This window comes from Sciurus carolinensis, chromosome 15 (genome assembly GCF_902686445.1).
Source record: "Sciurus carolinensis chromosome 15, mSciCar1.2, whole genome shotgun sequence".
Taxonomy (NCBI): domain Eukaryota; kingdom Metazoa; phylum Chordata; class Mammalia; order Rodentia; family Sciuridae; genus Sciurus; species Sciurus carolinensis.
The window spans coordinates 8,946,675-8,973,663 of NC_062227.1; the positions used below are offsets into that span (position 1 = coordinate 8,946,675).

At 54.9% G+C, this 26,989-nt stretch overlaps 1 protein-coding gene across 10 annotated transcripts in view; it reads left to right on the top strand.

Annotated features, from left to right (window-relative positions):
* The window catches only part of Wnk2 (WNK lysine deficient protein kinase 2), a 120,478-nt gene that overhangs the window by 38,562 nt on the left and 54,927 nt on the right, over window positions 1-26,989 (top strand). For all 10 annotated transcript variants that reach the window (XM_047525942.1, XM_047525943.1, XM_047525944.1 and 7 more), the window contains exons 3-11: window positions 433-605; window positions 1,786-2,006; window positions 7,231-7,388; window positions 10,648-10,736; window positions 12,077-12,296; window positions 19,096-19,387; window positions 23,069-23,268; window positions 25,836-25,991; window positions 26,419-26,610. In XM_047525942.1, the coding sequence (XP_047381898.1) occupies window positions 433-605; window positions 1,786-2,006; window positions 7,231-7,388; window positions 10,648-10,736; window positions 12,077-12,296; window positions 19,096-19,387; window positions 23,069-23,268; window positions 25,836-25,991; window positions 26,419-26,610 (1,701 nt within the window). The remainder of the gene's footprint in view (window positions 1-432; window positions 606-1,785; window positions 2,007-7,230; window positions 7,389-10,647; window positions 10,737-12,076; window positions 12,297-19,095; window positions 19,388-23,068; window positions 23,269-25,835; window positions 25,992-26,418; window positions 26,611-26,989) is intronic.

The following is a 26,989-nucleotide window of genomic DNA, read 5'->3' on the forward strand; positions in this document are numbered from 1 at the left end:
TGAGTCTCAAGCACTTCCTGTGAGCTGTGTATACATGAGGAGCAAACTGATGATTCCTTCTCCTAACAAACACTCAGGAAGTAAATGATGACCGAGGGAACGAAGGTCTCTGAAGTGTTTTTTATGGAAAAAGCCCGTGAGCTTGGCAGTGGGGGTTGTGAAGCGTCTCTGGCTTCCTTGCACTTCTTTCTCTGGAGGTCCCTGTGCAGGGACTGTGTCCAGGGTTGTGGGGCCTGAAGGGTCAGTGGCCTGCTTGTGGGTAGAGAGGAAGATCTGGTTCTGCAGGGGTTGTGGCTGGGACGTGCTGTGCCTCCGAGGCCTCGGCCCAGTCCCCACCTCCTCCTGCACCCCTGTCCCCTGCACCTGCTCCCTCCATGATGAGCTGTGGGCCAGGTCCACGGGCTGCCACCCGGTGTGTCTGTTTCCCTCTAGGACCGGAAGCTCACCAAGCTGGAGCGGCAGCGGTTCAAGGAGGAGGCGGAGATGCTGAAGGGCCTGCAGCACCCCAACATCGTGCGCTTCTATGACTTCTGGGAGTCCAGCGCCAAGGGCAAGCGGTGCATTGTGCTGGTGACCGAGCTGATGACCTCGGGGACGCTGAAGACGTGAGTGCAGCCTGCTCAGGGCTGGGGTGGTCTGGTTGTGAGCCAGAGTAACGACTGGAGGGTGATAGAGACCCTGGACTGCCTGGGGCTGTCCTGGCTGGTTTCCTGGTCTAGCCTCTTGCGTCTCGGGTGTCCTTTGTGGGTGATACGTCTCTGTCCTCTGGGCAGTGGGAAGCAAATCCAAGGTACCCAACAGTTCCTCCAACATTTGGCTCCCTCTAGCTTCTTATGAAAGATGGGACCTGTCCCCAGAACACGACTGGAAGAGTGAACTGAAATGGTTCATTGCCTGCCCTGTTGGGGGTCTTATTGTGACCTAGGCCCTGTTCCTGCCTGCTAGCCATCTGGCACAGTCTGGTGGCTCCGAGTATGCAGGAAAGACTTTGCAACAGACTGGACGGTGTAGGCAGGAGCTTTGCAGAGGGTCCGCTGCTCTTAGGATGTGGGTTGGAGCAGGTGTCAAGCACCCAAGAGAGCAAGGTGAGGGGTCAGGAGCTCAGTGGCCAGGGATGGCCGTGCCAACTGGTTGCTCCTCCCTGCAGCTCTGCCCAGCACTATGGGCACAGGGGACCTTCCCTCCATAGCCTGGGTTCACGTGAATTGTTATGACACTGTGGTCTCAGACAGGTCCTTAGTGTCCCTCTGCCATGGACAGTTTCTTTCACAGGTAAAGGCATGGCAAGGGAAGAGCCATTTGCCAGCCTTACCTGCTGCTGTCTTCTAGGGACATCTTAGAGCAGGTCACACAGGTGGGAAGTTGCAGGGAGACCTGGAAGTTGTCCTCTGGCCCCAGTGGTTCCTCTCACCCCAACCCTCACCCTGAGCATCCACTGGCTAGGACCCTGACCTGTTGTGGTCGCTTCTAAGTTGACCTTGGCACCATTCAGGGTGAGAGCAGGATTGTGCTTGGCAGGGGCTTTGGTAGCAAGGTCTCTAATTGCAAGGAGCAAGTGAAGGGCCACAGTCCTGGTCTGGCCACCTCTGCTCAGGGCCTGGCTCTGGCTGCGTAATCCTGGCCAGTAGCAGAACTGCCTGGCCTTCCTCTGTCTCCCTACACTGGTCACAAGTGGTCACCAAGTACAAATGGACGGGCTTTGAGACAGGCTGGGCGGCACTAGGTGAGGCTTTGCAGAGGGGCCTCTACTCGGGCGCGGCCTGGTGAGCCCTGCCCTCATCCCAGGTACCTGAAGCGATTCAAGGTGATGAAGCCCAAGGTGCTGCGCAGCTGGTGCCGTCAGATCCTGAAGGGCCTGCTGTTCCTGCACACGAGGACACCACCCATCATCCACCGCGACCTGAAGTGTGACAATATCTTCATCACTGGGCCGACTGGGTCTGTGAAGATTGGTGACTTGGGCCTGGCCACCCTCAAAAGAGCGTCATTCGCCAAAAGCGTGATAGGTAAGCCCATTTCTCCCCCCAGGCCCTGGGAGCCCATGGGGACGGGGCAGCATTTGAGTGGCCATGTGCGTCTGCTTTTGTCTGGTCACCTTGGACTTGTACAGGAGGCCCAGTAGGAGGCATCCAGGCATGGGGCCTCAGGCTGGGTGTCAGAGCTGTCCACCCCAGACTCGGGTGACCCAGGCAGGAGACCTGCCTGGTAGGGAACACACTGCCCACTCCAGCTGGACATGCCGGCTCTTATCCCCCATCTCCACCCTGTCCAGACTCGGGGCTGGGCTGGTCTCTGTAGTAACTCCCTGCCTGTGTTAGGTAACAGCTCTGAGCATCCGACAGGGGTGGTGGGCCAGGTGCCAGCTTCCTGTGGTATGTGTGGGTGTTGTGGTCACTTGAGAGAAGGGAAGGGACCCCACCACAGAGGAACTAGGGAGCTTGTGGCAAGTGATGCCGGGCAGGTCTCAGCTGGTGGGGAAGGGGTACCCCAGGCTGTGGGAGTGGGAGGGTCACTCCATGCTCTGTGTTCACCCGGGTGATCCTGACTCTGTGGTGCTAGCAGTTCACCAGACCCCAGGAAGGTCTTCATGGACCTTGGAAAGAGTGTGCTTGAGGGGCTGCAGGAGCTTCTCCTCAAGGGAATCAGGATGTCCAGAAGGCACCCGCGTGCAGGGCCTCGGTGTGGCTCCAGAAGCCCGGGGAGACTGGGAGAGTGAACTAGTCTGTGTTCATGGAGCCCAGCATGCCCTTCCTGCAGGAGGGCTGGCCACACAGCAGGACAGTGAGTGGTTGCTCTCTGGGCTTAGTGAGTTCATGCCTTTCCTGCACTTTTGGGAACAGAACGTGGCTTATTTGGGGAAAATGAAGCCCTTGACAATCTCTAGGAACTGCTCTGGTTGGAGTAGTGTGTTTGGAATGTGACACCTGGGGCAGACACATCTGCCTAGGCAGTGGCCCTTTGGGCACAAGGTCTCTGGAGGCCCCAGGAGAGCTGAGTGGTAGGAAGCAGAGACTGACGCACATCTCAGCTTCTCTGTTTGGGAAGTGGGTGATACAGGGGAGGATCTGGTTTCCGTCCTGGAGGGGGCAAGTGCTGGGACCTCTGGGCAGTTTCTAGGCAGGTTTGGCAATTTTAGCCTTGGAAGTAACTCCTGGTCTCAGACCATGGGCTGTCAGGGGACAGGAGACTACTCTTGATGACTTGCCTCAGAGGTGAACTTTCGGGACAAAGTACGTCCCACTGGAGGAAGCTGGGGCGCCAGTGGGTCCTGGGCTTCCGCTGACCCATGAGCTCGTTGCTCCCTTGGGAATGGTTTCACATTGCCAGTTTGGATGGCGTGAAGCAGTTGAGAAGGAGGCTGGGTGTCTCTGGCAGGCACAGTGAGGCCCTGTGCCCCACAGTGGCACGGCGCTGCAGGCTATATCCCTTGTCACCCCCGCTTCTGCTCAGCTGGACTAGAAGGGCTGGGACCAACAGTGTCCTCGGCTGCTTCTGCTCATGGAGAACGAGGCTCCATTAGTAGGACTTCCCTGGTTGCTGGGTGGAGAGGACTGTCCTCAGCAAGGGGCGTATAGCTGGGTAAGGGGCTGCGGGCAGGTGGGGGGGACTCCCATCCTGTGGATGGCATCTCTGCCCTGGCTCTATTACAGCATCCCCCTGCCTGTGAGTGGTGTCAGCTCAGGCAGCCCACCAATGTGCCTGCACCGGTGGCAAATGGGCCAAGCCCTCCTGGAGTCTGGCATCCTGTTGGGAGGACAGCCTCAGGCCACAGGCCCCCTCTTCTCAGGAGGAGGCCCCCCACTAGTTTGTGGGTCCAGAACACTGATGGGGGCAGTTGGTGCTGTGGACCTGGTTCTGCCATGGCCATCAGGGTTCCCGGCAGGCCTGAGGTTTGTACTTAGATGTGGCACATGTCGGCAGGTGAGGGGTCTGTGGTCCTCTGGCTGCTCTAGGAGAGCTTATGGTTTCAGGGAGGCATTGCCCTCACTCCTGAGTGCCACCCTCAACATCATTACCCTTCTGTTCTGTCACCCCGGTCTCTGTCTGACTTCGGGTGCTGTGAGCCAGATGTCACCAACGGGGTTTGATTGCAGGGGGTCTCGCACCTCACCATGTGTGTGTTGCTGGTTTGTATGTGCTGGACCAGGCCGGGTGGGGGTGCAGGGATGCAGTCCTGTCTCAGGGTGTCTACCCCTGTGCAGGTGGCCATGTGGGGTGCAGAGCCCTGGGGCTGCTAAGGTGCCTGACTTACCTGGAGAGCTTCCTGGAGGCAGTGATGATAGAACCAAGCTCGGAGAGAGTGAGCTGAGGAGGAGGCTGAGAAGTGAGGGTGGTTATTCTAGAAAGAGCTGAGTGTAGGCCTGGATGGGCTAATGTACCAGGTAGGGGTGGGAGAGGGCTGTTGGGTACCTTGTGGCCACTACAGATAAGCACTTAGGGGCGCCAGGCTGTCAGGACCCCCAGCGAGTGTCTCCCATTGTCCATCTTGCTGGGAGAGAGGGAGGTAGGTTCTGCTTGTCCAGTGGGAAGATGGGCAAGGCCCAATTATGTTCGTTTGGTTTTGTTTTAACATAAACCATGAGGACACTGGGGCTATGGATTAGGGCTTCGATCTCCATAGAGGAGGCAGATCCTAATGCGGGTTGGTTAGGCTGGAGTGGGTCCTTCCTTGCCTCATTTCTGCCAGGCCCAGCACGGCCGCCTCACAGCCACAGAGCTGCAGCCACTTCTCTGTTCAAAAGCAGAAGAAAGGCTGTGGACCTCCCTTTGCCTGCCTTCTGCAGGAGGGAGTGGGGAGGGGGCTGCTCCAGGCAGGGTCTCCAGTGCCTGGTCCCATGGCCACAGCTGCGGTCGGGGAGGGGAGATGGGACCCGAAGTCTTCACTGGATGCAAGGCCTCATCTGTAGGGCCCTGGGGATGTGGAAGGTATGTAAGGGGTCTGTGGGCATGGGCCCCTTGTGAGTGGCCCTGCAGCTGATGGCGAAGCACAAAGCAGGACAGTGAGTGGGACTGTGCACGGGACACACATGTGTGTGAGCACACACGCCCATGCACACACATGCTGTTTCTAAAATTCGGTTTAAATGGCTGCTATGTAGGGGAAAGGAAAAGAGTTGAGTGTACCAGTGTCCAAGTGTGTCTATCAGGCAGCGTCGGGGTCCACAGCTAGGGGTCCAGCCCCTCCCCCACCCCCAGAGCCCATTCCCTGGAGCCAGGCCATCGGGCCTTGGGGTGTTCTCTTGAAGAATGTGGGTCTCAACTCTTTTGGATCTCAAAGGAGACCAAGGACCCTGCTGCCTTCTTGGAGGCCCTGGTGCTGTGGGGTCCCCAAGGTGCCAGGGCGTGGCCAGCTCATCTCCTGGCTTCCTTCCAGCAGCCCTGGCAACGAGGCTCCCCTCACGCTCTTCCCTGTGGTCCTGTGGTAGAGGTGGCCAGGCCGAGACCTCAGGATCCGCCCCCTGAGCCTTTTGGCTGGCTCCTACAGCAGGAAAGGGCCTAGTTGTGGTTTTTCTCTGCCACCTCTGTGTGTTGCCCCACACAGCCCCTGGCAGCTGGTGTCATGGGGCTCTGTTAGTGTGGGTGGCCTTGTGGGCAGTTGAAGTGGCCCTGTAGAGCAGGCCCTTCCTTCCTGCAGTGTGGGGCTTCCTGCTGAGTCAGCCGCCACACCTCCTGAGTGCTAGTTGCACCGCGGTGGGCCTCAGGGACTGAGATGGTCCAGGCCCAGGCGATAGGTGATGAGCCCCTCAATCTGCAAGGGAGGGAGGGGCCTGAGAGCAGGTGTTCACATTGTCACCAGCCGGGGCTCTGAGCCAGTGCTCAGGCCACTGCTGTCTGTGATGCCCCTGCTGTGGCTTTTGTGGCGTCTCTGCTTCCTGCCTAGGCAGCACATGCACTACTCTGTGACAGGCTTAGGGATGGAAGGAAACGTACAAATATCAACTTAATTGGCAGTGCAAAACATTTTCAGTATAACCATGTGGTTCAAAAACCCAAGAGGATCAAAATTCCAGTGCCAGGTGCCTCCGACTCCTTTCGACCCCTGTTATTTCTGACGGAATCTTCTAGAGTTCTGTATTCCCTCACGTAAACTTAAACATACTTTCTTATGTCCCCCACTTTTACCCAAAATATTAATGTTTTTGAAAATTGAGACAACGTGTAAGAGAAACCCCCTCATGTGCTTTTTACTGCAATTAGTTGGTTTGTATGAGTTTGCTTCTGCTTTAAAAAAAAAAAAAACTAGAATGTTACGAAAAATCTTCCAAATCCAACAAACATATAGACCTTCAAAGCAGCCTTACTCTGATGTCTTTGATCCTGTTTCATTACATTCAGCTCAACACTTAAGTTGGACCTGCTTTAATAAAATGTTTTTGTGATTATTAGAGCAAAATTTTAAGGAAAAATTGAAAACCCAGATATAAAAAAAAAAAAAAAAAAAAAAAAGGAAAACCCAGAAATACCAGAAATAAGTAAAAGGAAGATCAGCTACTGTACCCCACCTCCCCCAACTGGCAGAGCCCTCTGGCTGTGAATGCTGTTTCTCACAGGTGAGGCCTGGAGCAGCTTGTTTTATGAGCCTACCCTACGTTTCTGTATCCTTAAAGACTCAGTGCAAACACGGTTTTGCTCGTTCATGTTTAGTACGCTGAGCAGTTCCCATCTTAAGGGCTCTGCGGTACAGGTCAGGTGGTTGCTCTTTTACTGTCTTTTGCCATGATAGTCTGGGAGCTGCGTGACACTCTTTGCAGGGTGTGTCCAGCACACCTAGCCGTTCCCGTTTGGGAATACTCAGGCCTCCTGGGATTTTGCAGTTACAAGATGCACCAGCTGTGGTGACCACCAAGTATTTGTCTGTTCTGGAGTATGTGGATGCTGGCCATTGCGGAGCCTGTTCTCAGGGGCACAATATCCACCCACGAGTGAGGGGTGTGCCCAGGGTAGAGTTGTGTCCCCTGGAGGTCATGGTCTGTCAGCTCTGAGCAGCGGGTATACTATGCTGGGATTAGGGGGCTCCAGGTGGACCTTTTGGAAGCTTTTTGTAGAGCATTCCTGTTCGAATTCTGGGGTCCAGCACGGACCTGGTGGGGCTGGGTGTCCTGAGAGTGCCATGGGACCAAAGGGGAGGAGGCTGGGTGGCCCCGAGAGGCGGAGGGGCTCCTGGGCACTGGCTCCTGGCACTCTCGGGCTGTGGCCACCTGACTGCTGCGTCTGTTGCTCCTGGCACAGGTACACCCGAGTTCATGGCGCCCGAGATGTACGAGGAACACTACGATGAGTCCGTCGACGTCTACGCCTTCGGGATGTGCATGCTGGAGATGGCCACCTCGGAGTACCCGTACTCAGAGTGCCAGAACGCTGCCCAGATCTACCGCAAGGTCACCTGTGTGAGTCCATTCGGTGCTTTGTTAATAAGGGTGTGGCAGTGGGTGTGGGCCACCGCCTCGGCTGACTCTGTGGGCCTTCGGAAATTCCCCACAGTAACATGTAAGGAAAGGAGAGAGTGTGGCCACCCTACAGATGGGGACGCTGAGGCTTGTCTCCTAGCAGAAGTGCTGGGAATGACCAGGCATCGTGGCTGGTGCCTGACCTCACAGTGTCTGTCACACATGCAGCATTGGGAGGCCCAGGATGGCAGGGAAACTGAAGTGCAAGAGGCCGAGACTCTGCCTGTCCGGCTGCCCCAGAGCTGCTTGCTTCCCCATCTTCTTTATTTTGGAACCACAGTTTGTTTTCCTTTTCACCAAACCGTCACCCTAGTCAAGCGTATCTCTGGGTGGCTGTCAGCACTGGACAGCCTGGGAACCTTAATCCCTGTTTTGCTGTCCCTGTGATTTTTTGAGTTGATCGGGCGGCTTCAGCTGCACAAACAGATGGGCCTTGTTCTCCCTCTGCGGCGGCCCCGCTGGACGAGGGAATGAAAACAGAACATGTGGAGGTGGAGCGGCCAGGGCTTCTCTGTGCTGGTTCCCATGCTGTCCCGTCCTTGTGCTGGGGCGGGCAGGAGGACTGCAGCGCAGTCCTGACCTTGGCCACAGGCTGTTGCTGTCCCTGGAGTCCTCCCTGCCTCTGCTTCGGCCTGGGAGCACACGGCCAGCCCAGGCTGGGCATGTTGCTCGTCCATGCAGCTCTGGGCACCTAGGTGGCTGGAAGGAGGTTCAACTTGCCCTGAGCCAACTTGCCCTGCAACTGAGCCCCTTGCATAGAGGGTCGCTGCCTTTCTCTTTTGGCTGCTAGTTCTAAATTAGCAGTCACTTGGTTGTCCTGAGTGCCTCTGGTGTGTGCCCGTGGGCAGGGGTGGTGGAGAGTCCTTGGCTGGCAGGTCTCTCGGGCCTGGCATGGAAACCCATGTGCTGGTGCAGAGTTCTTCAGGGAGGCAAGGGTGGGCTGTAGAGGGAGGTTTGGGCTCCATTTGCTGATTGTTGGTGGGTGCTGGTGAGGGTCTGGGGAGGAGTCCCTGGGCTTCTGATTTGCACTGTGATGGGTGGTGGTTCATTCTCGGGAGTGGGGCCTGGAAGCGTCCCAGGTTCAGGGCTGGATGTGCTCCTGACTCTGGGCCAGTGGACACTGCAGGCTGGGGTCTGTGAGGCCCTTCACTCACATGTCTGCGCCTAGCTGGGGGCTCCAGCAGCTGAGCTCTGTGGGCACCTCTCTCCCACCCACCTGGCGTTTCCTTTCCCTCCCTGTCTCAGTCTCTGGGAAAATCTATGCTTTATGTTCTTTAAATTACAAAAACAAAACAAAAAAACGAAAAACAGAACAAGGCTTTTGATGGCTAAATCCTGTTGTGATAGTTGAGGCCCTCAGTGTTTTAAAATATTTTTGAATTAGTTTTCCCCTGCCCCGCACCCAAGAGCCTGCAGCAGACTGCAGATGAACCCTATGGGGCCTGCTTCTGAGATTCTGTTTCCGTTGCAGGGCTGCATGTATGGTCCCTCTGCACAAGAGCACATGAGCATTGGCTGGCCAAGGAGTGACTGGCCTGTCTGGCCCCATCTTCCCCTGCCCCTCCTGAAAGTCTCCTGACCTGGCCTGCAGCCAGCAGCAGTGACCACAAATAGCACTGTTGCCCCCTCGAGGAGGGGTTGTGGGGAGGAATCCCAGGTGTGGTTACAAAGGCTTGGCTCTGCGGGAAGCGTCAAACCTACTCCGTCGCTGTGGTTCTTCCTCCCAGATGACGGGGCAGCTGGTGTGGGAGGCCCCAGAGGCTCCACTCAGGGGAGGCTCCGCAGCCAAGCTCTGATCAACACCTTTCCAGAAACTGACTGCTATATTTGAGGTGTCAACCCCAGTGTCAAATTCTGCAGCACAGGTGGAAGCTGCGTTTTGTGTTGTTGCTGGGGTGATGGTCACTGTGGAGATGGGGGTTGGGGCCATCCACCTGGGTGTGAGGCCGGGGCTAGTGTCCATGGCGGCTGCTGCACACTTTGACAGATACAGGGTAGCTGGAGAAAGTGTCCTCCAGACAGAGACCTAAATGGTAGGAAACCAAGCTGCTGGCTTCCCGCAGGGGGGACAGAGATTACAGAGTGGATCTCCGTGGCTTCACACAACTCTCTGATCTCTTCCCTGTTCTGCTTTGTGTCCTGCCTGGGGCTGGAGTGTCCTTCATCTGTGGGCACAGAGTTTTCATCAAAGTTGGAAAATCTTTGGCCAGCATTTCCTCAAGTATTTTTTCTGTCCCAACCCCCATCCTGTTCTCTGAGTTTTATGTGTCATGTGCCTATTTCAACCTTGTTCTAGTGTCCCAAATCTGAAATGAGCAGAACAGACCACACCTCTCTCTGCACCTCGTGCCCGATATACCTTACTGCCACGTCTTTCCTTCTGCCCTGTCTGATTTGTGGTTAATCTGCTCCTGTGAAACCTTCAATTCAGATGTCATGTTTTTTCATTTCTGGTTCCCCCCTCCTTTTTAGTTTTATAATATCCATCGTTTCTGCTCCTCATAATGAACATTTTCCTTTAAAGGTTTGCACATAGCTCCAGTAACTTTTGACCTCCTTGTCTGTAGGTTGCACCCCTCTCTCATTTCTGTTGACCAGTTTTCCTGCCTGGTCAGGGGTCATATTTTTCTGCCTCCCAGGGCATCTACTAATTTTTGATTGCACACTGTATATTGTACATGTAGTATTGTCTCTGCTCCGTGGGAACTCTGGGAATGGCTTTGCCTACAGCTCCCTGGTGGTTTTCCATCCAACCCTGAGGCCTTGACTCTGTACTTGTGGTGTGGCACTAAGCAAAGACTCAAGAGGACCAAATGCAGACACCCAGGCTCTTGATTCTGCATAGACCCTCTCCAGACTACTTTGTGGCCTCCTTTACCCTCCCTGATTTCTGACTCTGCCCTAAACTGAGCGGGACCCTGACTCTGCTGGGTTCTGTGCCTTAGTCTGGGAACCCCAGGCTGTGAGAGCACGGGCCCCAGGGGTCCCTTCCTCTGAGCCCAACATCCTGCACTGCCTGTCATCTAGTGTCTGATCATGGCCATTTGGTGTATTTTGTCCAGTGTCCTTGTAATCTCAGCAGGGTGAGCCCAATACTGGTTTTTCTGTCATGCTTCGAGGCAATTTCTCTGCAACGGGAAGGAGATGGTGCCTGTCAGCTCCTGACTGGTGTCAGGTGACTCTGCCTTCTCCTTCTCAGGGCATCAAGCCAGCCAGCTTTGAGAAGGTGCATGATCCTGAAATCAAGGAGATTATTGGGGAGTGTATCTGCAAGAACAAGGAGGAAAGGTGAGTTCCAGTGCGGTGTTGGGTTCTGGGTCTTTCTCCAGCTGAAATCGCTCCAGCTGGTGTTTAGAGCCACAGTCTAAGAAGAGAGAACTGCAGAGTCCAGATGGATTGGCTCAGGCCACAGCGACACCAGGCTGGGGAGCTGGGGTGGGCAACCCTCAGCCCCATGTCCTTTTCTGCTGTCTGGGAACATATTCCTGTCCCAGCCTGTAGTGTTTGAGTGCCTGGGGCTTCCCTCTACTCCTTTTTTCTTTTTCTCTAGTTGTCCCTAGAAGTTTTGTTCATTTCCACAACCTCAGCAAATGCCTTCGTGCCTGGGGCTCCCAGATCTGCCTCAGCCCCTCCCTGATTCTGAGCTCTGGGCTGTATATTTTATGTAACCAGTTGTTCAGTCCATCTTTGATCCACCTCAGGTGGATCCTTGAGCTGCTCCAAAAGCCAGCTTCCCTCTCAGAGCAGGGCCAGCCTTCCCAGCTGCACAACCAGAGAGCAGGGGGTGCCTTTTCAGCCTCTTCTGCAAAGCAAATTAGGGGACCGTTCACACAACAGAGAGATGGGCGGCCAATGCTTGAGGCCACACAGGATACCCAAACAAAGCCAAACCCACAACATGGTATGCTGTGTGACTGCACTTGTGCTGGAGAAGTGGAACAGAGTTAGTGGTTAGGGATCGTGTTTGGGTGGCCTAGCCATGCAGAGCCAGGAGGTGGCCACCATAGCAACAGGTAGCCACCAGACCCACCTGGCTCCCCAGGTGGAGCCTTTTATTATGGTTCTGACCCTGACCCCTGGGGTCCTGCAGATCCTTGCTCACCCTCCTGCCTGGCCTCCTCCCCTTCTCTCTGCATCTTCTGAGCCCCCTCATGGCACTAGGTGGGAGTACCTGGGGGTGGGGTTCTGACTCCTCTGGTTCTGCCCAGAGCCAAGTGGGGATTGAAAGCTCAGTGCACATCAGCAGGGGCTTTGTCTGCATAGGGGATGGACTGAAAAAAAATGATCCTATTTTCTTTTTATAATGAGGGAGGAAAAGGAAGTCTTAAAATGCAGTAAGATCAATTCAGATATTGATCTGAATATTTTCTCATCTCCTGGGAGTTAAGGAAGGCAAATGGATGCTGTTGGGTGCTGTCCTCAGGGCCCACCAAGTAGTAAATTCAGAGAACTTTCTGGCACAGCCTGCCTACTGCCCAGCTGCATTGGGTGGCAGCCTGATACCCACATGCAATATCATGTGTGAGCGCATGGCCACAGCCCCCCATGGAAGCATGCACCGTGCAGGGAGCCTGGGCAGAGAAGCCCCTTGTCCCGGAGCCCCTGCCTGTGAGCTGTTCTCCCTCCAGGTACGAGATCAAGGACCTGCTGAGCCACGCCTTCTTTGCAGAGGACACTGGTGTCAGAGTGGAACTCGCAGAGGAGGACCATGGCAGGAAGTCTACCATTGCCCTGCGACTCTGGGTGGAAGACCCCAAGAAACTGAAGGGCAAACCCAAGGACAATGGCGCCATAGAGTTCACCTTTGACTTGGAGAAGGAGACCCCTGATGAAGTGGCTCAGGAAATGGTAATACGTGGGTATCTTGTGTAGCTGGACATGCCCCTTAAGTGGGCTCAGGCAGGCCATGGGCAAGTCTGGGGTGCAGGCTTGGGGGGCTGGTGAGGCCTATAGATTCTAAAGATTGGAATGAAAGCTGCCCACAGGGAGTTTCTCTGGCAGGAGTTGAGCCATCCAGTGGCAAGAGCCAGCCTAGGGCAGGAGCGTGGGCAGTCCTGAGAAGGGGTTTGGGACCTGGCTGCATGATTGTGTGTGTACAGTGACAGAGAAGCTGGGATTCTCCTCTGTTGCATAGGAAAGCAGAATAGCATGAGGGAGGAACCCACCATGAACGTGGATAGAGTGAGCCTGGGCTGGGACTCCTCAGGAAGGGCCCTGCTTGTTGTGACCGGATTCTTGCCAGATTTGCTCCAGTGGTGATTCTTTTGGTATCTGGTATTTTTCCACCTAGAAAGGTGATAGAAGAACTCAGTCCCAGCCCTCCTTCACCCTCCCTGTCACCATGCCGCTGTCTGCAAGGGAGGAAGAGTGGCCTCTTTCTTCCTGGAATGCAGGGCTGGGCCTCAGGAGCAGGCCTTGAGCCTGCTGGGTGGAAGGGCAGGAGATGGAGCCACCAGCACAGACAGCAAAAGTGGCAGTCCAGGCAGGCACAGGTGAAAAGAGGGGCCACCCAGACTCCAGCTGTTAATAATAATGAAATAATAATTACACGGAATGCATGGGAGGGGCATGTGATAGGTTTTAGCACCATGAGTGCCAGGCTGAATTATTCTGCCTTAGCTCTCTAGGCCCACACCATCCAAAATGGTAGTCACAACTCACATGTACTGGCTCAACTGGAATTAATTTGAAACTTAATCAATTTAATTAAAATGTAAAATTGAATCTCACTGGCCACATTTCAAGTGCTTCATGCCATGCAGACCCTGTGGCTCTCGTATTGAAAAACAGAACATTTCTACAATCTGTGTGTCCCACTGGGCAGTGTTGCCCTGTGCCAGAAGGGGCCATTAAATATCGTGGACAGGAGGGGAATGGTCATGGCCTTGTCAGGTTAGGGCTTGTTTGCTGGGTGTGGGCAGCTGATCCCCCAGAGGCACAGAAGTGGGAGTCTTACCCTGCCAGGGCTGCCAGGGCCTTCTGAGGGCCAGGAAGACAGGCAGATGTCCGTGTTGGTGATTATAAACGATGAACTAATCTAGACAACAAATCAAACAGATAGAGAAGAAGGATATGAAAGTCTGCACTCGAAGCAACAAAATCAGAAAGTCCCAGAGAGGCAGACCACACGGAACAGGAGCCCAGAAAGGCCTCGGTTTTACAGGATAAGAAAGTGATGCATTAGAAATAAAGGAGCCACTAATATTTAGTGGGAGAACTGAGAGAAGATGAACCAGTGGTTCCTCATTGCCCCAAAGGTCTTTGTCCCTTTTAATTTGTTTTTAAATAAGCTTTTCACTGAACATAACCCATGGGTTGAAAACGTCCGTGAGTCACAGTACGCAGGCTGGGGGTTCCTTGCTCCTCCGGTGAGGAGAGCTCGGTGTGTCCCGGTGGGTTTAGGGGTGGTGGAGGGGAGGCCGCTCTGCACAGGTTGCCCGCCAGCCCTTGAGGCGGTGCTCAGATGGGGAAGCTGAACGGGTGGGTCAGGGCACCTCTGTTCCTCTACCCTGAAGACTGCACACATGAGGGGTCCATGGGGCAGTGGGTTTAGGTCACGCGTGAGGTCAGGCTTCCTACAGCCATGACCCTGGGGGGTAGTGAGGTGGGATGGAGCAGCTCCTGGGGTTTGCCACGTGGCTGTGGGGTCAGGGTGAACTAAGGTCCTGCTGAGGTCCTAGGCTATAGGGCTGCTGGGAGTATGTCTGTGCCACCCTGGCCTTGTCACAACTGCACGATGGGGTGCTCCTGGCAAACCCCGTACCCAAACAAGTACCCCGGAGTGCAGGGCTTCAGCATCCAGGACCCGGAGCAGAGGTACCTCCCAGGGCTGTCAGTGGCCTGGTTGGGACTCCACCTTCCTTGAGCAATGACCTGAGTCCATGACTGAGGTCGAAGGTGAGGGGGAGGGTGGGTGTGACGTCCCACTCTTGGGCTGGAGCCCAGGCTGGCTCCTCAAGAGGACTGGCTGCACTGTCACCCCAGATGCTGCCAAGTAGCTGCCTGTGTTCCCAGGCCAGCCCACCCCCACCTGGCTTGCCTCTGGTCACATCTCTGCCCCAGACACAGAAACTGCGCTGTGAGGAGATCTCATGGGACCCGTTAGCTCTGCAGTTCCTGGAGGGAGCTCTGTGACTTGCGATGTTCAGATGTGATGTGCAGAGGTTCATTTTCACACTTAATGGTCCAGGTGTACTGTGTGCTGTGTTCAGATGGTCACAGGCTTGCCTAGCCTTTATTTCAGGGGCACCATTTCTATTCGTTAATGTGATACAGCCCTCCCAGCCCCCCGCCATGCTTTTTATTGCAAATAGTAAGAGTTAAGTGAGCTGCCTGCCCTTTGTGTGTGCTGTGGGAGCTGAGCTTTGGTGCTGATGGCCTCTGCTGAGATTGCCTTTCTGGGGACACTGTGCTGGCCATTGGTACTGGGCTCAGGGTGACAGAGGCGGGAGGCAGCCTCTTGGAAGGGCGGGAGGGAGTCTGACAGGTTCTGGAGGTACCACAGTGTTCTGGCCTTGCAGGGAGCATCTATCAGGACTGCCAGTGGCAAGAGCAGGGACTTGTGATGGAGCTCCTGGCTTTCCTGTAGTGCAGTAGACTCAGGAAGAGCAGGTACACGAGGTTCTCTCATTCCTTCTGCAAAGGAGCCTGTGCCGCCTGGTGCTGAGCAGGGCGTGAGGGACTTGGGAGCAGAGCTGGGAGGTCAGGTACCACAGGATGGCCAGGACGTGACGGGATGTCAGGGCTCGGAGCAGTGATTCCAGTGTGGTTGGTGCATCCTGGAAGGTGCCCAGGTTCCCAGACAAGTGGATTCTGAATGTCTGGGCTTCAGCCAGACCTCAGGCTCCCAGTTTGGCTTTGATTCCCTGTAAGACAGCCATGTCCCAAACCCAGATGTGCCCTGGGCGATCTGCCCTGGGCTCTGCTTAGCTGTTCCTAGAGCAGGTGCCTCCCAAGACTCCACCTCGTCCCTGTTTGTCATTAAAGTGGAGAGTGACATGGTGTCCTGCAGGACGGGGACATTGTGCACATAACTGTCACCTCAGCCTGTCCCTGGCACTTGGCTGGACCCAGAGGCTGTGTCCGTGTCGGCTCCAGTGAGGCCCTTGCCCTCCTCTTTCCCCCGCCTCCTTCCCCCACCTCCATCTCTTTCTACATATTTTCATCATGAGACGCGCCATCTGGGAAATAGCACATCCATGCAGAAGGGCAGGACTTGTGTCCAGTTACAGAGCAATGACAAAGCCACACCCCCCACTCTGCCAAAGAAACAGAACAGGCCCAGCCTGTGACCAGCTGGTTCCCACAACCGTGGGGGCTTCGTTCCATAAACAGCCTGCCTAGGCCTCATGGTGGGTGCTGTCCAGCTTCTAACCTCACCCTCCTTCGCACCCACAGAGACTCTAGAGGCATCACTGGGAGTCTGGCCCCCACCCCTTCCTGGGTTCCTGTCACCAACCCCTGCCTGGGCTGAAGCTAGAGGGGAACTTGCTGTGTGGCACTGCACCATGAGTCTGGGGTACACCAGGGTCTGAGATGGCTCTTAACACACCCAGGTGCATAGCTAGGAGGTGCTGAAGATGTTCCAGAATCCAGTCGTGGCCTCTGGAAGTGACCTCTAGGGGAGCAAGGATAAGATGGGGACGTGAGGCAGGGACACAGATCAGCCTGGCAGAGGACGTGGCTGAGGGAGGGCTGCATCCTGGGGGTTCCTGGACTGCCTTTGAACTGAAGTGACCTCCATAGTCAGAGGCCCCCAGGGAGTAAGTGGAGAGGAGGGGAGCTTGGGCCAGCCCTTCGCCCTGCCTTCACAACCCCAATAATGGGGACATGCCAGCCTGGTCCTGAAGCAGATGCATTCTTTCCTGTTTGGATAAAGTAGAAATGCTCTGGTGAGGAAGGCTGGGAGACCACGAGACGGGGGAGGACAGGCAGGCTGCAGTGTGGCCACAGAAAAGGTAAACAGCCGTATCGGGCAGTGGTTCCTTGTCAGCTTCTGGTCCGATAGACTGCGGCTGGTTAGAGGAATGGGACTGACTCCATGTGACCTGAGGTTACCTGAGGCCTGGGGGCAGCCTCGCTGTGAGCTCTGGCCCCCTTTGAACACTGCCCCGAGGATCAGGGACAGAGATGCCGCCTGCTGATAGGGCTGCCTCCTGCAGCCCACATCTGATGTCAGTTGGGCCTGTCTCTCCTCAGCCTCCCTATGAAGGTCCCTGTGCTAAGAGTCTGGGGTCCCTAAGAAGCCCACTCCTGACTCAAGGCCAGAAACAGAGCCCTAGCTGGTGCCCTTCTCTGGAAGAAGGAATGTTCTGTTCCTGGGGAGCTTCCCAGGTAGACTGAGGACACCGTGTCCACCTCTGTCCTGTCTACTGACCCTCCCCCTGACCACGTGTCTGCCCTGCTCCTGCCTCTCCCAAGTCAGGAGGTCTTACTGGGGTGTTTTTATGAGGCCACTTCATTCTGTCCAGCAGAATTGTCTTTAGAAATAAATTGTTTTGAAATTATCACAAACTCATGGAAAAGTTGCAAGAGTACTCACAAAGAACTTTTTTCCACAAAGCATTTGAGAATAGATTGCCAACCGGATGCTTGTCACCCCAAGTGCTTTTATGTCAGTTTCCTACAAATTAGGACATTTTCCTGCACAGCTACACACTGTGGTCCACAGCAAAAATGCCATCAGCACGTCACCACCATCCCATCATCTGGCTGCTCAGGTCCCCGGTGTCCCAGCAGCACGGCTACACATGAGAGCTTCAGGCCAGAGTCACATGTCCCCGCTGCCCTTTCAGTCCCTCGACTTCTGTGGTCTGAGCCTCAGGAAGGCTCGGGCAGCCCTCGGGGATTGGCCCTTCTGAGTCAGGCCATCAGGCATCTGCAGGAATCTCCCAGAACGGGCCTCCTTGCCACATCCTGCCTGGGGCACATGCTTCCAGGCACATTTCCCAGGATGCCTGTGGCTTCTCCACGTGGGGTCTCTCTCATCTTCTGTCCTGAGGCACCACCTGTGGGGAGGTGCTTTGGAACTATGTCAGTATCACTGTCCATCCAGCTTTCCCCTCATTTGTTTCTCTCTGTCTCTCGGTGACACAACCCAGGGTTCTGCTTGGTTCGCTAGGTCGTCTCTCATGTACAAGGTCTCTGCTGCTTCACAGCAGATGGCCCCAACACGGTGCTTGAAATGCTCTGTGTGGTCTCAAGATCAGGGGTTGGGTGGCTCAGGGCTCCTTCTGTGGCACAGAAGGTGCCGATGTCAGCCAGAGCTGTGGGCTCAGACCCGATGGGCTTTCAGAGCAAGATACCCAGTGCCTGCCATGGGGGCCTCTGCATGGAAGAACTCCTGTTGTGGCTTCAGCTGGAGCAAAGTGATGCCCAAGAGAAAGTAGGAAGGAGACCACACACACCCTGTCCCCCCACCACCCCCCGTGCTGGCAAGGACCCTGTGTCCTTCCGCCCTGCAGGTGATTTGCACCAGCCCCGTAGAGATAATGTGTGTCAAAATTTGTGGAAACATTTTTCAAACCATCATTGTATCACTGCTCATTTGATGTTCAGATGTCCCAGATTTGCCAGTGAGTGACCCTGGCACAGGCTCCTGTGTCACTTTGCACGTCCCCATCATCCCCTGAGCATGTCCCTATCATGGTTCATCCTCATCTTTTTCCTGCCCAGTTCTGAACCACTGGTCCTTGCAGGGGCTCTGGTTTCCTACTGGGCTGTGGGTGTTGCTCGCAGTCCCTCGGGGTGGAAAGAGTGCACACTCACACACACTCACCCTGAGCACATGCTAGTGTCTTTACGTCTATGGTGTAGTTCTCCCCGATGGCTCCCGTTCCCGCCCAGTGCCTCAGGTCCCTGTTCCCTGTTCCTGCCCTTCCATGGTGGAGGAACCCAGCTGCCCCTCTTCCTTCTGTAGGTTCTTATCAATCAGCACTGCAGGGTCACTCACCTCCAGCCTGGCTGCCCACCACACACGTGCTTCCCTCCACGCTGCCCTGGTCCCTGCGCCAGGAGACCCGTGCATGCTGCCCCCTCCCCGGGAGGCCCAGCTCGCCCAGCCCCACCCCATCTCTTCAGTACTGAGGTCTCAGAAGGGAGAGGAAGCCCAGGTGGATTTGGAGCGTTCCTGCTGATGAGTTCCGTGTGTTTCAGTCACCACCCACAGTCCAGCCAGCAGCCCCTTCCAAAGGAATCTCTATTTTTGGAAAGTGATTTTGCTATGAATATTCTCTGTGAGCTCAGGATGCTTCCTGGAGATCTCGGGGCTCTTTGACAAATGCTCTCAAACACTCTGTGTGGTAAATGTGTTTTAGGATTTTGCCAAGCACCAGTGCACACTATTCTGTTCTCGAGTGACAGAACAGGCCTCTGCCTTCCATTTAGAAGGCAGGTCGGTGCACCTGCTGTGCACCAGCCATCGTCCGGAAAGCTGGGCCCTGCAGATTCATTTCAAAGCTGGGTGATTACTCATGGGAAGACGAGAGCATCCCAAGAGGAACCACCTAGGTGGGAGGTGAGGGGACCTAAGAAGAGCACCCCACCAGCAGGAGCCCCAAGTGCAGGTGTCAGGACTAGCCCCAGGTGGTGGGGCATGTGTGTAGTTTGGCTGGTTCCCAAGGCACTGACAACATGTCTGCCTCTGCAGATTGACTCCGGATTCTTCCATGAGAGTGATGTGAAGATTGTGGCCAAGTCCATCCGTGATAGAGTGGCATTGATCCAGTGGCGGCGGGAGAGGATCTGGCCTGCACTGCAGTCTCAGGAGCCTAAGGACTCAGGCAGTCCTGACAAGACCAGGGGTCCACCAGCGCCCCTGCAGGTCCAAGTGACCTACCATGCGCAGGCCGGGCAGCCTGGGCAGCCAGAACCCGAGGAGCCTGAGGCTGACCAGCACCTCCTGCCCCCAACACTGCCCGCCAGCGCCACCTCTCTGGCCTGTGAGTACATGGAATGGGGTCACTGCAGCCAGCTGTGAAATCAGCTGTTCTTTTTTTTTTTTTTTTTTTTTGCGGGGGGAGGGGTTCCTCATCCTTTATTAGCGTGCCAGGTTGGCACAGTGGCAACCTGGAGTGTGACCTGGTGAGCGCCATATTGTCTTCCTACAGCTGGATTAGTGCTTCCAGCTGCAGGTGGTCCCAGGAACTTGACTGGAACTGTGTCCATGCCAGGCTCACTTCCTGCCAGCCTCCCTGGCACCTGGGCACATCATGATATTTGGAAGGGGGCACATCCCCGGGTGGTGGCATTGGCAGATGGTCCCCTGAGTCCTTGACCACTGTGCAGCCTACTCCCACAGCTGACCCCATGGGGTGGGGATGGAAGATGGAGGTGAGCACTGTTCCAAGCAAAGGGTTTGTGGCATTTCCTGCATTTCCCAGTGACCTGTGACCTGAAAGGGTTTAGGGATGATGGAGCCAGTTTAATTCTAGCTCCCCCCTGTAAATTCGTGGGCTAGGGGCAGGTTCTTTACCCTGCCTGAGAGCAGTCAGGCCTCGGGGGGGATGTGAGGTGCAGTTACCTGCTTCTTGATATCAGTGTCACGCCTGGAGAGAGAGCACAGCCATCTTGGCTTGGGGCATTTGCTATCAGGATCATCCATCCCTGATGTCTCTGTTCCAGTGATAAAACCTTAGACCTTTTGTACATTTTCAAAAGAGCATTGGGAGTCCCTTTGAAACAGGCTTCATCAAAGACCATTTTGAGAGGATCTAGTGTATTCTGCATGACAGGCAGACAAGTGTCCTGTGTTCACTGTCAATGTCTAAGCACTCAGCAGTGAGCTGAGGTTGGGGTGTGGCTTTGTCCACTATGTGAATTGGCCTGGAGTAGAATTACAGAGTCCAGCGACCTGCCCAGGCCAAGATTTCAGGTTGCTCCTGTGGAAAGACTGAAACTCTGTTTATTTAATATGCACATTCTTCATTTATCATTAAAATAGCTATAAATTCTTCCAAGTAGACTGTTCAAATTCAGATGAGCAGCCATCACTTTGAAGTAGTTTTCCTACTGCTTACTTTAACCTGCTCAGGTTTGCTCTGGAGAATAAAATAGCTACGTCATTGCTTGATGTTCCAGTGAGTCAAAAAATTTAATTAAAGAGCACCATTTTGGTGGGGAGGGGTATCTCCCCCTATCTGACACACCACCACACACTTTATAATTGTAGTTGTTGGTTAAAAAAATTTCTAGATCGGGAAATAAAAGAAGTCCATTTGCCATACTTTGAAAAGCCCCAGATTGGAACCTAGAAATATGTTCCATTGATGGTCCAGTGTTGTAGGTCAGCTTTGATCTGCCATGAGAAAATCCAATGGAGATGTCAAGGGACTGGTGCAGGTCAATTTAATGTCCTGAGCTGTGCTCGGAGGCGTGTCTACACCTCTTAAGGTGCATGTACTCAGTTTTTGTGATTTCTTTAAAATAGATGATGCAGTTTCAGAGCATAGAATTTAGAAATTCTAAGAGGGTATATACCAAGTCACCTAATTGTCCTCCCCAGGCAAGGGATGCTACAAGTCTTCTAGCTGTCCTTCCAGAGATAATCCACACATGCAACCCACCACACATGAGGACACACAAATACACATGCAGACATAGGTAGATATGCACGTGCATGCATGCAGAGGCATGCTCACATGTATGTGCACAAAATGCCTGCATGTACATTCACGTGCATAGCCACCATATACACATTGACCCCCACACACAGACACAGATGCCTGCCCACCCCCGTACAGAGACACACACACTCATAGATGCAAACTTGTATGCATCCCTTATGTGCCCTCTCACATGTGCATGTGCACACACATGTGGATAGCCACACGTTTTTGTGCACGTGTGTGAACACACACACACCTCTGGGGCGCCCTCTGTTCTACAGTAGACAGCACCACTCACTTACTCCTCTGTACTTGCTCTGGCTGTCCTGTCTTCAGTCTCCCTTCAGGTCACAGAATGTTCCACGGTGAGCACATGTATTCTGCATGATGGGCAGACAAGTGTCCTGTGTTTGCTATCAATGTCAAAACACTCAGCAGTGAGCTGAGAATGGGGGTGTGGCTTTGTCCACCATGTGAATCAGCCTGAGGTAGAATCAGAGTCCAGTGACCTGCCCAGGCCATCTTTTTTCATGGGGAGCTGACGGGGATGCCAGACAACCTGCATATCATCTGAGCAGAGCCTGCGTGTAGCGGGATTGGCAAGCAGATGCTCCTTTCTCTATTGGATAAAGGAATACCGTGTCACCCACCAACAGTCCTGATCAAACTCATGCTGCCTAAGAAGCCGAGGACCACAGCACTACCTTTAGTCAGTGGGTCCCAAAATGATTTCTGAAATTAATTTTTTTGGTTATACAAGTAACAAACACAGTCACTTTCACAATTTTAAATGCTGCTCACATGGTTAGGGTTGTTGCATTTGACACATATCAGGCTGCACCCATCCTCCTCCCTCTCGTTCCCTCCTCCTCCTCCCTCCCTTCCTAAGTGGAAATGACCACTTTAATGACCAGTTGGCTCATTAAAAATCAGAGCTGCTTGTCTAATTGGTTTTGCCTAATTAAACCTCAGCATTCCTTATGTCTTCATAGGTTAAATAGATTCTGATCAGTCCCTGGGAAAAATTGTTTTAATGCAAAGCCAACGTGACTTCCCCTTCATTTGTTTAAATTGTCAGTCGATCAGTACTGGCTCCAAATTGTGGCTTCTTGTGAGAATAGCTGGTATCTGTAGGTGGCTTATTTGAATGTTTCTGTGGCCCTTGGGACCTGGAACAGTAGACAGAAAGTGCCATTTTCAGACAGACTTTCCGTCTCTACCCCTCACCTGTGCGGCCCTGCAGGCCAGCTGTCTTCCCAGGCACATCTTGCTGAGATGGACTCAGGGACTGAGGTGTTCCTGTCTGCACTTCCTGCGCAGGCAGGTCCATCTCTGGAGTCCAGGGTTGATGAGGCCATGCCAACCTGACCCATGTGAGGTCAGCCTCTGGGGTACCCATGTGGGGTGGTGGACCCTCAGTGCCAGCCCTGCCTCCCAGTCTCCTGCATGGCAGGTAAAGCCCCCTGTCCAGGCCTCTCATTGGCAAGTGGGGGTTTTCAACTCCCATTTTCCAACCAAACTAGATACAGTCCGAGACACCCTCCTCCCTGTGCAGCCCTGTGCCAAGCCCGTGAAGGTGCTCAGTCTGGAGAACCCAACCCTCTTAAACGCAGTGATAATTGTTTCCTCCACAATGAAAACTTCAGCTTTTTCTTTACAGGGCTGTTAGCTCGGCCGCCTAAGCCGCCTGGTGCCCTCGAGGGCTGGGATGAGCTAGTAAAGCGTGTCAGGTGGGGGTGATGGTGTCTGCTTCACCAGAGGGTCGGCAAGACACGCCCACCTGGCCCCAGGCTGTGCTGCTAGCGGCTGTCAGGGTCAGGCATAGGGTCAGCCCCACAGCTCTGTGGCAGTCGGTTGTTTAACGACATGCAAGCGTTATTTATGTAACTGGAAAACCCACCAGTCTTTGTTTTGCAGAAGAGAATAAGTATACAGACGAGCCACCGTCAGCTTGGGTTCAGCACCAGGGGGTGACATTCGGAGGTGTCCATTAAGTCCTACCTTTGTCCTCCCCAGCGGACAGCACCTTTGACAGCGGCCAGGGCTCCACGGTGTACTCGGACTCGCAGAGCAGCCAGCAGAGCATGGTACTGGGCTCCCTGGTGGACGCTGCTCCTCCCCTGGCCCCCTGCGTGTGCAGCCCCCCTGTGAGCGAGGGACCCGGCCTGCAGCACAGCCTACCCTCGCTGGGGGCCTTCCAGCAGCCCACTGCCACGGTGAGTTGAGAGCCACTCCTGCCCTGTCCCAGTGGCCTCCTAGGCTGCACGGACAATGGTTAAAGTGGCCTGTGGTCAATTCTCAGCCCCATGGGGGAGATCCCTAAAAGCCATAAAAAACCCTATCTTTCCTGGGAGCAGTGGAAACATGGGCCATGTAGCCTTTGATGTCCCCATATTACCAGATAAAAGGCCAATGCTGTCAGGAGACAGACGCCCTGCAGGCACCCAGGGCTTCGGGAGCTGTGATAGAGCTGACTGGGTCGTGCCTTGGGGTAGGTCCTGATGGCAATGGGGGTGACACACACCAGACCTGGGCCATAGTCTCAGACTGCCCCAGAGATGAGAGAGAAGTATCGATTGTAATAATGAAGCCCTGGATCTGATCTCGCTGTCCGGCCTCCAAGGGTATGTCCAGTGGCACGTCTTGCCCATGGCAGCCACTGAAAGTCAGCTGTGAAAATGGGGTCGAGTGTGGGGAGCACCGTAGGCAGAGCGTTTGGGGAGGGCAGGAGCCAGGGCCTCAGGCAACAGGACGGCTGTGATGCGTAAGGTCTGGGCAAGCTGAACACCAGGGGGTCACACTGGGCACTTATTTTTTGATTCTGATTTTTTTTTTCTAAACTCTTGAAGAAAGTGAAACAATTGCTCGCTTCACAGACCGAAGTGCTCAGCCATGGGGAATTTGCCCGTGACCTGGGCAGTGGCGCCAAGTCGTCAGAGGGCGATTCGACCCTCGCCCTGGGCCTGGGCTCCGTCTTCACCCCTCCCCGGGGGCCTCCTGGCTGGCGCGTCACCCACTCACTCTCTCCTGCCACTGTGGCGTCCTCTTGGTGCTGGCAGAGCCTGGGCACTGCAGGCTCTGTGCCCCGTACGTGGGCTTTCCGCTTTCTGTCCTTGTAGGGCTGGGCTGTCAGAAGGGCCCAGAACGTCCCTTTGGAAAAGCATTTGAAGCTGTTGGGCGTGTCCGCCTTGGCTGTCTGGAGTCCCAGGACTCATTGTTGATTTGCATTTGCAATTTTATTCAATTCACAAAATGAAGTATGTTTCTAAATGGCAGAAAGAGCTCATTGAAGAAAAGACTATTTGCCGCTCCCGAGGGTTATTCTTGTGAGTGTTGCAGAAGCTGGGGCTGAGCCAGAATGTTCCATCTGGCTCTCATTCTTTCCTGCCCCTGCTAGGGCTTCCGATGGCCATAGGATGCACTGGCTGCCTAGGTCCTCACTGGGCTAAGCCTGTCCTGTGTGTCCTTGGTGTGGCAGCTTATCACTGGTTCAGTGTATAAGGCAGGAGGCCGAGTGGGGAGGTCAGAGCTCTTTCTCCTGTCTCCCTTCCTACTGAGACAGAGATACCTAGGCGGGAAGAGTAGGGCCTGGGGGTGGTTCCTGGTGTGTGCCGAGGGCTGGCCCCACTGCTGGGTGTTCCTGGGGATGGTTGCTATGGTGATGTGCCCTGGGACCCAGTAAAGAAACGAGAGGGAAGAAGAGGAGGAAAGGGAGGGCCACCAAGAGTGAGAAGCTGCCCGCCCCTCCAGGGCCACCAGGCCCCGCCAGAGCTCCCAGGGGGTATACAGTGGCCAAGCTGCTGGACAGGCAGTCTGGCCCAGTTAGGCAGACTCGTCCGCTCTGCGGCTTCAGGTAAATTCAGATTTGAAGCTTGGTCCCAAATCAAGCTGCTCTTCCCACCTCACCCCTCCACTGCCTTGCACAAAGCCCTGACTGAGAAAGATGAAGTCGGCTAGGGCAGCTCTGGAAATCCCTGTCCCTCTGCCATCCAGAGAGCCCGAGGGGGCACGAGCCCCGCCTCGAAAGCAGGGCTCGTGTTCAGACCCCTGGAGCCCCACCAGCTTCTCCTTCCCATGGAGGTGGAGGAAGTCCAGGCAGCAAGACACTTTCCTTAGAAATACTCCAGTCTCTCCCTCAGCACAGTAAGGACTCTTAGGGAACAAAATATAATACGTCCTTACCAAAAAGGGGAAAAATTAACACATGAGCAGCAATGGCTTAATGACATCAAGGGCTCAGGTTTCTGACCCATTTAGGCGGCTGCTGGCAGTGCGGGCGACATCCTGTGTGCGGCCCCATTTCTCTCCGCCCGTAGCAGAGTCTAGCGGACCCTGCTTTGCTGAGGGCCCCACCGTGCCAGATCTGCTGCTGGCCCCTCAATGGCCTGTCACCTCCCCAGGGAGCTGGCACTGCTTGTTTCATTTCTCCGTGTTCCGTCTGAATTTTCTGCATGGATTCATCTTCTGTGTGCTGAGTCACCCAGAAGAGAAGCTTCCCCCAGCCCATGTCCTACGGAGCTTTTCTCCATGGTTCTCCAAAACCTCTGTGATGAGCTTTTCTCATGGTTGTGTAATACTCCACAGGGTTCATGTTCCAGAGCATTCCCTGGCTGGGAGCTGTGTCTGTCCGTGGTTTTTCAGTTTTGTGAGTGACACTGCAGGGCTGCCATACCTGCCTTCTGCTGAGTCACCTTCCACAAAACAGGGTCCCCAATGGGGGCTGGGCACCAGGATGAGGGTACTGAGGGTCAGCCACTGAGTGTGAACCTACTGCTCTCCACAGCCTGGCCTCTCTGTGGGCTCTGTCCCACCCCCTGCCCACCCTCCGCTCCTCCAGCAGCGTTTTCCAGAGCCTGCAATGAGCTTTGCCCCTGTGCTGCCACCACCCAGTGCCCCTGTGCCCACAGGCCCAGGCCAGCCTGCACCCCCCTCCCAGCAGGTGAGTGGAACTCCTCCTCATGGCCCCTGGAAGTATCCCTTGCAACTGGTGGTCAGCTCTACTGGGCGGTCTGTGTGTGTGTGTGTGTGGTGTGTTTGGGTCCACAGCTTGTAACGGGGGGTTCGGTGTGGAAGGTTCTGTGACCTTGGAACATTTCTGGAAGTTCTGCTGTGTCCCTGGCTCTGGGCTGACTGGAGTCTGGGCTTTGTGAATGTGTGTATGTGTATACGTATGTGCAGGAGTGTGCCTGTGAGTGTGGCATACGTAGATGTGACTGTGTATATGTGAGTCTGTGGGAGTGGGCAAGTGTGCAAGAGAGCACGAGTGTGTGCCTGAGGGTGTGCATGGGCCTCTGTGTGTCTGAGCATGCAGGGCAGGCCCTGCCTCTGCTGGCTGCGGGTCTCAGGCCTGGCTTCTCTCCCTCCAGCCTCCTCCAATGGCCCAGCCACCGACCCTGCCACAGGTCCTGGCCCCACAGCCCATGGGCACCATGCAGCCGGTGCCCCCCCACCTGCCTCCATACCTGGCTCCGACCTCCCAGGTGGTGGCCCCTGCTCAGCTGAAGCCCCTCCAGATGCCTCAGCCACCCCTGCAGCCACTCACTCAAGTCCCTCCACAGGTACTTCTGGGCTGGCTATCTGCAGTGGCTTTTGGCCTGGGTGGGGTTCCAGGGCACCAGCAGGGCCTGTCTGCACGTGACCTGGGATGCAAAGATGGGGAGGGCTCAGAAGTGTGGAGCATCAGCACCATTCTGGGGACCAACCTGGCAGACCTGGGAGTGTGGAGGCAGCCTCCTAGGGCGGCTTGCCCTCCCTGCCCACTGGCCTCACTTTCTCTTTATCCTGTCAGGCTTTCCTCCCAGACTAAGATGCCTTCTGGGCTGTGAATGGCAGATAAGGAGTCTCTCTGGGAGTGGGGGATGTGGCCATTACTGCATCACCCAACAAATACCTAGTCCCAGGTGCATCCAGATTGGGGAAAAATTTAGTCCAAGGTCA